General features: G+C 40.8%; 1 protein-coding gene across 2 annotated transcripts in view; it reads left to right on the top strand.

Annotated features, from left to right (window-relative positions):
• The first annotated feature begins 289 nt into the window (after positions 1–289).
• The window catches only part of slc12a2 (solute carrier family 12 member 2), a 72,485-nt gene continuing 59,615 nt past the window's right edge, over positions 290–13,159 (top strand). For both annotated transcript variants that reach the window (XM_022213421.2, XM_022213420.2), the window contains exon 1: positions 290–1,318. In XM_022213421.2, coding sequence (XP_022069113.1) covers positions 767–1,318 — 552 coding nt within the window. In that variant the 5' untranslated portion in view covers positions 290–766. The remainder of the gene's footprint in view (positions 1,319–13,159) is intronic.

The raw sequence follows: 13,159 nt of genomic DNA, 5'->3' as shown, positions 1-13,159 counted from the left end.
ACTCATTTTTTATTGCAGACACTCACAGTAGGTTAAATTAAGTCAAAAATAGAACATCAGGTAAAGTGCAGTACTTTGTGTGCGCACTATTTCTCTCCAGATCTGGAAGAAGGTAAATAAAGCCCCGCTGGTGCAGTGTCACCCCTCCCCTCTCGGTCCCCGTCTCTTCCTCCTGAACACGTCACGCCTTCTGTGTGGTATTGTGATGTCGTCTCGCGACATTTCCTTAACTTTGAAAAAAAAAGCAACGCGATCCATGACATCTCGCGAGAGTCTCTTCCCCCACACCCCACCCCCGAGCTGGAGCCCACCCTTCAGCGAGGCCGTCTGCAGTGTGTATAATTGTAGCGAGGGAAGCTGTCGGAGTCTAGGAGGAGCTGCGGCAAGGTCGACAACAGCATCCTGCTCTGAACAACAGAAACAACCACAGGTGGACGGCCTTTAGTGCTGTGGTTCCGTGCTACATAACGGAAAAGGAGAATTTGGGACTTTTGTGTCGTAGTAGAAGAAGGAAGAAAGTGCTATAAAGTTTCCAGCCAGTAGCCGCATGTTCTGAGGAAGCTAACGAGCTACCCTCCACTGCTGCCGCTCTCCGCGCGGCTGCCCTGCGCTTCCTCTGACCAGGCGGAGCAGCGTGTTCTTCCCTTTAAATCAGAAGACGGTTATTATCGGGCGACTCCCAAGATTACACCTTTTGTCCAGTTAGATTTGTGGGTCATAAACAGTTTTTACACACGGGTTCTACGTTCATTTGTGTTTTTGTGCCATGTCAGCACCATCTTCCGCGTCTTCCGCTACGGCAGAGAACGCCGCGACCGAAAATGATTTTCTAGCCCCAGATGCGGGCCAGAGGCCGCCGGGTCCGACACCCAGCCAGAGCCGTTTCCAGGTGGACCTTGTAGCTGAGGCTGCGGGCGCCACCGATGATAAATCCCCGAGCTCCGACGCTTCCGCCGCTGCTCCGGAGGGTCCAGATACTGATCCAGGGGTCAGCAGCGAGGAAGCAAAAGGCCGGTTTCGGGTGGTGAACTTTGCCGATCCGAGCGGAGCAGGGAGCGCTGCCTCTCCAGAGGCAGCGCCGGCTGAAGGATTGCAGAACGGGGACACGGTGATGAGCGAGACCAGTTTGCATTCATCCACAGGAGGCCAGCATCACTATCACTATGACACCCACACCAACACCTATTACCTGAGGACTTTTGGCCACAACACCATCGATGCCGTGCCCAACATCGATTTCTACCGGCAGACAGCAGCGCCGCTGGGGGAGAAACTCATCAGACCCACCCTGTCGGAGCTGCATGACGAGCTGGACAAGGTAAGCCCCCCAGGCGGCTGCAAGAACTGATATAGATGCCATTGCATCATTTTTCATTGTAAGGAAATTAACTTTGATCTTCGTGTTAATAACAAGGATCATTAGTTTCACAGGACTATCACATCAATCGTTTCCATCCTCAGTTGCTCCTCAGAAACTACAGACCGTCTCATATCACTCTAGGTGTTGTGCTTAGATACTGACATTCTCGACTCAGCAACGGTATGTCATTCCTTAGAGTGCTCTCTCTAGGTCACGGCAGCCTCACCGGACTGAATTGTTTTTATAAATTTAAGACTGAAGCTATGGCTGAGTGTTGGAGGTTAGTGTCTTATCAAAATGACTGGAGCTTGGTTGGAATGTGTTGTTTGTATGGTGCTTGGTTGATGTTTACATTATGCGCAATACATGAATGGCTCAAAGTCGTTTGTGTCACATGCTGCTGTGCTGTTTTGCTGAGTGTCTTGAAAACTTAATGGCCGTTTTTCTCATGTTCATTGAGATTAACTGCATTCACTGATATTCTGCTTAACCGGGAGTAGGCAAATGTCTGATTGCAATGCCACTGGCATTTATGTGTTGCTTAAAAGCCGTAACTCATCTCAGAAAGGTTTTCATCAATTAGCTGAACAGCCTAACTGCTTCCATTAGGCCACTAAGAACGTTGGCGAAGTCCAACACTGACTTTGGGTGATAAGATCTGGCTCACAATTGGTGCTCTAGTTCATCTTAAAGTTGTTAGATGGGTCAGCACTTGTACAGTCAGATTTTTTTTTTCAAAGAGCAGGCTTTGAGGGCATTGTCATTTTGAAATGGAAGTCTTTCCAAACTTTTGTCCCAAAGTCAGAATAATACCATTTTGTAGTCTAAATGTCATTGAATTATTTAGCATTAAAATTTTGCTTTGTTAGAACTAATAAGGCCAGGGGAAAACACACTTATATCACACATCAACAAAAGTATATGGGCTTGGATATCCAGTAAGAGAAATTATATTCATGTCCACAGACTTTTTGCCACATCACATCACCAATTACAAGATTTTGTCTCCCAAAGGACTTCAAACAAGAGTGAATAAAGAACTAATAATTTCAAATTGGGACCAAAAGTATGTGGACACCCTACTTACTTTTGGTCCTCAGTGCTAAAGTTTCCACTCAACTCTCACCAGGATTACAATGTCAGTGACTAATCAAAGGTCTTACAAATGAGTTTAATGTTGATCACACATGGCCTGATTTCTGATTTTTAAAGAGTGATTTGTGTGCAGCCCAATGAACTGCTTTTTTTTTATCTGACACGGAGTAGCTTTAAATGGTCAAGGTTATACTTTGATAAACTTTTAAAGCAACTGTTGGCAGCAGTAGCCTGGCTAATACATCAAATTCCAAGTGAATTTGTTCTCAGTTCTCACTCTGGAATAGAAAGCTGTTCCAACGCTTGTACTTTAACAGCTCTGACTGAAAGACATTTGTGAAATTCAGTGCGTGTTGTGGGGCTGTCTTTTTTGACTTTATGGAATCAAAATTAGGAATTTGGAGCAACATAAGCTAATTATTGTTACTGATAACAAATACAGATATGAGCATGAATAACAGTGGAGCATTGTCCTTGTAGCCTTTTGGCTGTGGCTTTGTACACGCTCTTTTTTTTGTAAAAGGACATTGATCTTGATTCTGAAGTTTTTTTTTGAGTAGTCTAATGGAGACTAATATTGTTATTTGTGATTTAAAAAATAATGATAATGAAATATTCACAGTTATATTGGTTTTACAACACCTGGGAAATTACAGTGTAAAAAATCGTTTTAAACCACAGCAATATCCTTGGCATTTCTGCTCTTCTATTTTCCAGTTCTATTCAGTTGTTTCCCAAAATCTAGAGCTTTTGTGATCCGATGGAAGGTTTTATCCAATTGCCCTTGCTGAGTTGATCAAGTCAAACCAGAAATGCACCCATTGGTCTAAGTGGTGCTGGACATGCTGACTAGCATAGAATCTAAAAAGGCATTCAATGTTAAGACTAAACATTTTATGGCCATTTATACTGTCAATACACAGGAAGTGAAACAACACCCAATCAATTATGTATGCTGTTGTTGTACAGAGAGTCCCAAAACTCAGCCAGCTCAAGTGTGTAAGCTGGTTCTGTCGTGAGCCTGTTTGGAAAAAAACTGCATTCAGGTATGAAGAGCTGAAAATGCTTTCTGAGTTTTACTCATATTATTTACCCAGATGTCTCTGAAAGCCTGCTTAGAGGACCAGTTGTCAGGACAGCATCTTGTTCACACACTTTTAGATTTTCTGCATGTAATTTTCTTTTTATATGCTAAAACTTCTGGGGTTAGTGTATGCTGAAGGTTACAAAGGATATAGCTGCAAGCCTGGTAAAGCAGAGCCCACTGAGTCTAATGAATATTCGGATACCAAAATTAATATCCGGATACCGCCGTAGCGAACGGATATTCGGATATTCGGGATATTCGGGTCCAGCCCTAGAAATTACGTGCACCCTGAAGCTTTGTGCAACAAGATGCCCCAAACCTGACCAAACCCAACCAAAGCTGGTCAAGGCTTCTGGTCAGTTCAGATTAACGTGTAAGCTTTGGAGTTATTTTCAAAGAAAGAAGTAAGCTGATTTGGAAAACTTGTACTAATATTCAGACTAAGGGATGTTACAAGATTTTTATTCACTTTTAATCATATATTTTACAACATAAGTAATCTCAGGGTATTTCACACAATAAGGTCAAGACTATACTATTGTCTTACAGAGGGAAACCCAGTGAATCTCCCTTTGAGCAGCACTTGGTGATAGTTGTAAGGAAAAACTCAGGTTTAACAGAAAGAAACCTCCAGCAGAGCAAAATTCAGGGAGAGTGGCCATCTGCCTTAACCATCTTGGTCAATCTGCCTCACATGAATACTATTGAAATTCCACAAATGTTCTTACCAAATTTGACACTGAAACTAATAGCTCAGTCAAATAAATGTCATCACAGTGGTCCTGTTGCTGGACCTGCACTTGCCTCTGCTATTCTTCATTTTGTTTGTTGTCCTGTATTTTCAGTGCCTACTGCATTTGTTATACCTTTGATGCCATAGAAGCTGGTACTGTCACATTTTCAGATTTTTGGTATTGATTTAATATTAAACTGTTGGTTTCCTATCCTTTGTTGACTAGGCTGTCCAACATGCCCCTCAACATGAGCAGGATGTCCTTGTCTAAGATCACTGTCTCCAGTTAGTTATATAGTTAATGAAACTTAGTGAAAAGCAATCTCCCTTCCCTGTTCTGTGAAGCAGCTGAGGAGCTGTCCCCATATTCAGTCATCAAGTAGCTTGTGATGAAAAGCTGGTTTTATGTTTTTTGAAGGTTGTGTAGCTAAGAAAGGGCTCTCTTTGTGTCCCTCAGTCAGAATATATTGAGTCTTAGGGGCAGATATTTAGTACAGTATCAGAAAGCAAGTCTGTGTCATCACCACAAAATTACTGCTGCTAGCAGATATGTGCGATCAAATGATAGACAATAGGATTTAATTAGCTGCTGTGGTTGACTGACAATCATAGAGGCTTCACTGCTTGCCTCATTAGCTGGGAAATAGCTTTGAAATTCATGGGGTTTGTGGTGGATTGAAGGTCAGGTTGACCCTGATGTTTCCACTGTATAATGTAATGAACAGTGAAGTGGCTTCCTCTCTTGTATGACACAACCCAGATCGAAAGGGGGAACGGAAATTCCACTATAAAAATTGACTGTTGGTCATGGATGTTTTTCACAGTAATCAATGTGTCATTGAGTGTACTGTTTATAGCAGGTAAAGAAGCTGAACAATGGCTGGACACTTCAGGTAGCTGGTAAGGGCAGTGATGGTGAACTCCACTATTAGCAGATATGATGGGATGGGACATCACCAGCTGAGACATGCAGAAAAGTCTCAGTTTTCTGTTATATTGGACCCTTGATCAGACAATAGCCACAATAGCAGTGTGCTGTAGGTCCATATTGATGAGCCACAAGGGAAACGGTGACAGGGCAGATTTATTCAGTCCAGAGCGGCCAAGCAGAAACGCGCTGTGCTTAATTATTGATGTCACCCTCACTGTTGCACTAGTGTGGCAGCTCCGCTGTATGTACAAAGACTTTGATGTAGTGCATGACAATATGTGTGCACTTTACTTTTCGAACAGTTAAAATAGTAGTTTAGGAAAACCTGATGTAATCATTGCTTTTATGTCATCCCAGCTATAATTCTTAAGATAAATAACACCCATTTGTTTGATGTGCTTTTGTTGCCCAGGCACACACCCAAGTACAATTATTGTGTCACTTATTACAATTGTACTGTTAAACCTAAACTGTCCACAAGCAATCATTAGAGGATGGTGGTCAAAACCAAAGTAGTATAAACTGCTAGCTAATTATGATTTATTTTCAAAATTATTAACCTAATGTCTGAAAGCCTAAATAATCTTAAGTCACATCTGTTAATGTTATGCTGTACATATTTGAAAACCCAACTATATTCCATTTGCAATGGAAAACAGAAAAGCATAAAATCACAGTTTTTAGTAAATCTCCTGTCCATTGTCTAAATGATTATTTGAATAATAATTTCTGATTTATATTTAATATTCATTTGTGTGGAGTGTGATAGTACAACAATTTCATGGTCTAATATGAACCTTGGCTTTGGTGTCATGGTTCATTTTTTGGCACGGTAGACAAAACAAAAAAAAATTGTAAAAAAAAAAGCCATTTCTGCAATTTGAGCGATATAACTGCTCAAAGTAGAGCTCTCTCTGTCTCTTTCCGTGGGCGCTGTGAACACACTGAAATAATCCATGTGTACACTATTTATAAGTTCCTGACTTTAAAGCTAAGACAGGCGGTGACGCTGTAACAGGGGTCAGCTGCAGTAGGACCAGTGTTATATTTCGCACATCTTTAGTAGGCCACATGATTTAAATGGGTACAGATAGTGATTATTGGTAATAAAGACTGACCACTAGCCAATATTTCAAACCAATTCAACTCTTGAATTTCTCTAAGGGGATGAGTAAAGTGTCTGTCTGTCTGTCATTATATTTTAACAACATGTAATAGCAACAAACATGTCATTCATAACTATGTTATTTTAATAATACTTATTATTAATACTGAATATGTACTACATAGATGATGACGGTCTCCTCTGTTTTCTGTGAAGTTGACTAATTGAGACTGAATACTTTGCCTCCTCTTGTCCTTCAGCTACACATGCCATTCATCTTTGCTTTGGTAACTTCTTGTCTTTTTGCCCACTAATGCCCATCTCTGAAGGCACTATTTGTTATTGTTTTCCAGCAGCTGTTTTGGCATAATCTGTGACTGCCTCCTTATTTAGCTATTAACTGTACGCGTAGCCTAAGTCACTCTTAGAGTAACTAGATTCCTGATTTGTCGAAGATGTGCAGTTAGTACAGTGGGTGTTCTGCAACCATTAAAGGGGAACTTCGGTTTTTTTCAATCTGGGGTCTGTTTCCATATGTAATTTCATACATGTGAGTGATGGAGAAATTAATTTTCGACATGGCTCCAGTATTTAGCCAGGCAGGCAGCTTAGCAGCTCGGCTAGCGAAAAGTATGGGGCAGCTGGCCCCCCTGCGTCAAAGTCCGCCCTAACGTGCTTTTGCTCCACACTGACCGGCTCAGATAGTCTCAATGAGTGTCCCACAACATACTAGAGATGAGAAGTGAGCGAAAACCTCCACATTACCTGGCGATCGGTCTTTGTTGTGGTCTGTATCCAAATCTCAGGACGCTAGAACGCAAATCTCGTTCCGAAATCGTGCGAGAGCTCGCGCCAAAACACCGGTTTTGGCGCGAGCTCTCGCGCGATTTCCCAAGCTCTCGCGCAATTTCAGAATGAGATTTGCGTTCTAGCGTCCTGAGATTTGGATAGAGACCACAACAAAGAGCGATCGCCAAGTAATGTGGAGGTTTTCGTTCACTTCTCATCTCTAGTATGTTGTGGGACACTCATTGAGACTATCTGAGCCGGTCAGTGTGGGGCAAAAGCACGTTAGGGCGGACTTTGACGCGGGGGGGCCAGCTGCCCCATACTTTTCGCTAGCCGAGCTGCTAAGCTGCCTGCCTGGCTAAATACTGGAGCTATGTCGAAAATTAATTTCTCCATCACTCACATGTATGAAATTACATATGGAAACAGACCGCAGGTTGAAAAAAACCGAAGTTCCCCTTTAAGCCTAACTCTGACCATGTCTGATGGCTGTGGAACACATACTGATTGTGGAACACCCACTTTTGTAGGATGAACAGAGTCGCATGCATGGCCGTTTACCAGGCTGCGCACACGGTCATGGCAAGCATGAAATGGCCCTTAAAGTATGAATACATAATATTTTTAAGCCAAAAATATTTAGCCTATTATGCTGGTAGTTTTTTTGTAGTATATTGATAAGATGCTTTATTTTTCTGCTTGATTGACTGACAAGTTATCGTAACAGTAGGAATTATAGGTCATTGATGATCTAAACAAGTCATTTAGTTTACTATAGCTTTGTTTTGATTTTAAACTGAGACATGTGGATGCAGTCTCTTTTGATTTAGACCATTAGCTGTTTGGCTTGAATAAAAATGTTGCATGTCTGTGTTTTACAGTTTGTGTAATGTCCCTGGAGTTTAGGCAATGAGAGCTGCTGTTAACAGCATCTCAATAGCTTTGCTGTTGTCATCTCGGGTGGCTTTGTTGAGCAATATTAACCCCTCCCAGCCACCAGTCTCCATGGAAACTGACAGGAAGTTACCAATGTGTTTTAATGTGTACCTTGTTTTTACAACAGACCTAAGCAGCAGTGTTTAAGTGGAGAAATTGAGGAGGTGAACAACAACAGTAACTACTTAGTACAGTGGTAGTCTGAATGAGCCTATACCTGCAGTGCCAAGCAAGCTCATGTTTACCATGTTCTTTAGCGGATTCCTGCTGTTTTCGTGTGTCAAGTGTTGAGATGGTGTTGATTATCTAGAGAAATCTTCCTTTTGTTTAGTGATAAAAGAAGTTGTAGAGAATTTCAGATTACTTGTGTATCCACTTACAGGATTTTGATAATATATTTTTTATTTTGATAATGATACTAAAAGTCTTGTATCTTTTCCTCTGTATCATGGAGCCCCAGCCTGGCAACTGGTACAAAGTATGTACTTGATTTTCAGAAAAGCGGCAAAAACATGACGGCTTATATCTTCACTTTCTGTTACATACATGAACTCCTAAAATCACAGAGATTGGAGGCGTCTCTGTCCACAACAACAGAGTCTGTTCAGGATACTTGGCTTCATAGGTCGAAGTTGGTGGTTATTGGTCTTAGAATTATAGTTGTCAGAGGCTTGCTTGTTTAGAATAGTGATTCAATCCAGTAATTAATCATGAAATCAGTTCATACCCTTAAAATATTCAACTACAAGGAAACCAAGGTGGAAACAGTTTGCTCTGAATACATGTTGTTGACCATCAGTGAGGTACAGTTGTTACAGAGTTCTTTACAAGAGATGTTGAGAGGTTAGCTCTTGCACAATGGAACCTCTGTTTGAGTGTTGTTGTTTTTTTTTTTTTTGAGCAAATCTCTCCCTCCCCCTGTATTTCTACTCTGTCTCCACTTTACCATGTTGACTGCACAGATTGTACATACAAACAGGAAGCGAAGCACGCCCTGGGCTTCTGGTGTGGCCTTTCACAGGAGAGGGAATCCTTTTGTCTCAGCAACAGCCCCATCGCTGATGGGTTTACAGCTGTTGTAACACACACACAACACACACAAGCTGTTGGGCAACAACTTGTAAACCTGTGTGTGTGTGTGTAAGAGTTTGTGTGTGTGTGTGGGAGAGAGAGAGAGAGAGAAAGTTTGTGCGTGTGGGAAAGAGAGTGTGTGTGTGTGTATGCGTGTGCTTTATGTCTAGGATCTGGCTTCCTTCTTATTCCCACATCCAAGTGCGTCACACAGAGCCTGATGTCAGAAATAGCACAGCAACCTTGCCCTCCTCCTGAGACCATTACATGTACAGTAATTAAACTGAGTACAAAAACAGAGGTACAAGTGAGAGCTTTACAGATTCGCTGTAAAGCAAGCAGAAATATTCCAGCAGGAATGTTGTATCGATTCAAATGTCTAACTTAAGTTCAAATATAGCAATCTCTCAAAATAAGTAATGCATTCCTTGGTTGTTCTTAGAAACTTATTTTCTTCAGAAATAGTAGCAGAACGGATGCTGTTGCAGCTTTTTGATCCTCCTGTATTTATTTTTTTAGAGCCAGAGCCTGTTTAATAAAGGATTTCGGTACTCATCCCTTTGCTTTAAAATTTTTTGACTCCGATGATAACGCACAGTTAGCAGATAGAATTTCTTTTAGTACCAACATGGACCAGAAGTCAAAAGTTGTAGCAGTGACAGAGTTGACATATTTAGCATATTTATTTCTTTGACAGCTGCTAGTTCGGCACTCATAAAAAAGTAGTGAAGATCACTTATTTACAAGCTACCACCGGAGACATCCTTAATCAAATGCCATTGCACTGTTTATCAAAAGGTGTCGGACAGCTGTTTAGTAGGAGGAGTGAGGAGCTTCTTCCTGCCCTGTGCACACACCACAAACACATTTGCAAATATATTAGCATTTGTGAGATGTTGGTTGGAAAATTTTAACATCATTCAACCTATCATGCTGCCAAAAATCTGAACATATGAGAAGTGTTTTAAAAGGTTTTATTGCTAACCTGAATGTGAACACCACACCATAGGCTAATGGGAGTACAGATACCACTGAAAAGCTGGTTTAGTCAGTATGCACATTTCAAGTCCTTCAGTGTAGCTTTGAATGGCCTCATTGCTTATAATGGAACGCATGACAACAGATCAGATGTACTCCACTGTGTAAAGACTGGCTATATTGACTGAACCAGACATGTCAGGCTTGAATAATAATGGTTGCCTGTTGGCCCTCGGCCAATAGAAAAGCACTCTTACTGTCCTAATTGGACCAGTGCTGAAAAATGAATAAAAACTAAATTAACTTAAGCGAAGATCTTGTATAACTTGCATTTTCAGCCTTTGTGTTGCCATTTCTAAGCATACTTTGCCATCTGACATCCAGCTCCTGATGTTAGATACATGCCAACCAATTAATTTTACAGCTCTCTCACTGAAATTGTGGCATTTACTGAGAAGGACAGACAAATCTGGATTTGAAAAATGTGAAAGCAGTTTTTAAGTTAGGTTGGTTACAGTTTTGCCAGCCTTTTTAATGGGTAGCTGACCGCATTGAGCTGGTGAATCAGTTGTTGCTCCATCTAATTATTGGCCCAATAATAACACTAGCTTTTAAAATGTTTCCTTTGATGTAATGATGACCAATTATGACCATTAATTTCAAGCAATTTGTCACATCAGTCTGTATAATGAGTATTTGCTAATTACGTTCATGTCACAGTTTGTTTGCTTATAATAATACAACCATCTAATAAAAACATGAAAAGAACTGGAAAGATTTTTAATAATTTTTGCAAAGCGTTATCCATTTCAATTGTGTGCAGTTAATTTATATAAATCCAAATGTTATACATTGTCTAAAAATCTGGATAACCTTAAAAAAGTCTTTGAAAACCCTGAAATGCAGCTGAAGTTCATTAGGAAGGTCAAGTTTTCTGATATTCCCTCTGTGTTCTCAGGAGACTGGGATTTTGTTCTGTTCAAGGAACACAACAGCGATGACCTTCATATTCACATTTCCTGTTGCCTGCAGAGCTCTGCACTACATAACAGATCGACTCTCCACTCACAGAACACTGCTAAGCTCAGCACTTCACAACGTACATGCGCTATTCCCATTTCTTCTCAGTCATGGTATGAGAAGTGAATATTGACATCACTTTCTGACATGGCACCACTGAACCTCCCATACTCCTCAATCCCCGTCAACACAAAATAATTACACAGTGGAGGCCACTATGCATTGTAGTAATGTTAAAATTAAGCTGAATACTTCTTTAACTGTTGTGGGTATGGTATTAGTGGGTGAAATCTCATGCTTGGCTGTAAATTGGATCCTACAGAACCTACATAAGGACTCCCACCGAGCCTTTGCCTCGACTATAAATCCAGCTTTAGCCTTGTCTTGATGAGTGCCACCTCTCATTCACTTCAATAACCTGCTAAGTTAAGTCAAGATTCTCAGCTCTTAATTAGTAACGTTGAACTGATAAAGAATGATTTTGTTTGTGCACAGCAGTTAACATACTACATGTATGTGGAGCTAACACGTGTATGCTCTTCAGGAGAAAATGGTTTGATGACTTTGTCAAAGATATTTGGACATTTTGGACATGTTTGTGACAGTGCCCCCCCTCTACTTTACTAAAGGAGCTTGTTTCATAAAGGTGGAGCTAAAACCCACTCCCTGATGTGGTTAGCATCATGGAAAATTGGCAAATTATATACATGTTTACAAGCTGCCACATCTGTGTTTGTGTATACACATGCAAGCCATATGGGAAGATATGCCCACAATCAGGTTAATTTCCATTCAACTGCAAAATTACGCCATTCATGGTGGCCCATTTCTATAAACAAGAACACAAAGTTCATTTGGTGGAAATTAACAGTGGATAGGAGGAAAAACCTATGTAGGATTCAGACTGAAGTGTGACAGGGGCTCAGGCGCTAGAGCAGATTGTCCACTAATCCCAAAGTTGGCAGTTTAATCCCCAGTCCTTCCACATGTCAAAGCGTCCTTGGGCAAGGCACTGAAGTTGCTCCAGATGGCAGTCAGCTCTGTGAATGGGTGAATGAGAAACACATTGTCAAGGTGAAAAAGTGTATATTTGTGCAGACCAATTGGTTATATGCCATGAAATTTGTGCTGTTTTGAAGAAAAACATTTTACGTGGTTAGAAAATGTCTTACTTGACTGATGGTTATTAGATACAAAAGAGCAAAGGGACAGGCAACGTCCTGATTCAAGGCAATTTATTGTATTTCTAATGGGAGCAAAGCTTGATAAAGTATTGTGATGCAATCGTTTACTGTTACTTTGGCTGCAAAAGTGGTAGCCTGAAAAATAAATGACCACAAATTAGGCTTCGACAAGATCAAGGTATTGCTGTATACAATCTATTTAAAAGTCCCAAAAGTATTACAGCGCAAAGCACACACCACCGCAGGTCAGTCTCTCCTAGTGGAACAGCAAGCTGAGCTGAGAAAGATAGCGAAAACAATGCTGGATACATTTCAAAACTAGTAAAAAAAAGAAAAAAAGACTCTGTTGGGACTAGGGCTTGGCGATATGGCCAAAAAATAAAATCTTGATTTATTTATTTATTTATTTTTTAGTCATCTTGGACGATTATGATTTTAATCGATTTTTGTTGTTTCTTTGCGGTCTGTTTGCTATGGCTAGTGCTAGCCATGCTGCACTCCCGTAGCTGTGAGCACTTTTCCCCATTCTGTAGGGTGCCTCTGCCGGAGGTGCTGAAAGAGTTTAGTTGTGCTGCTACTCTTTGTTTTCACAGCACTTTTGCAAACCTTGCACATGACTGCAGTGTTGCCAACTCCTCAGTAAGGAAAGTAGCTATTGCCTGTCCTAAAAGTTGCTATAAGTCGCTAAATGACGTCATCTCCTAATTTGCATATTTCCCAGTTTGCATGTAATTGTAATCAATGTTGTAGGAGAGAGGAATAACATTGTGGAAGAGACCAAAAAGTGAGTGTAAAACCCCCAAAATATGTTTTTGAACTAGAGGCTAAATGCTGTGGTTTATTTTAGCATGACAGTGAAGAAACATTTTT

The sequence above is a fragment of the Acanthochromis polyacanthus genome, chromosome 18 (genome assembly GCF_021347895.1).
Source record: "Acanthochromis polyacanthus isolate Apoly-LR-REF ecotype Palm Island chromosome 18, KAUST_Apoly_ChrSc, whole genome shotgun sequence".
Taxonomy (NCBI): Eukaryota; Metazoa; Chordata; class Actinopteri; family Pomacentridae; genus Acanthochromis; species Acanthochromis polyacanthus.
The sequence above is the reverse complement of the archived record's forward strand: the minus strand, read 5'-3'. Positions and strand labels throughout refer to the sequence as shown.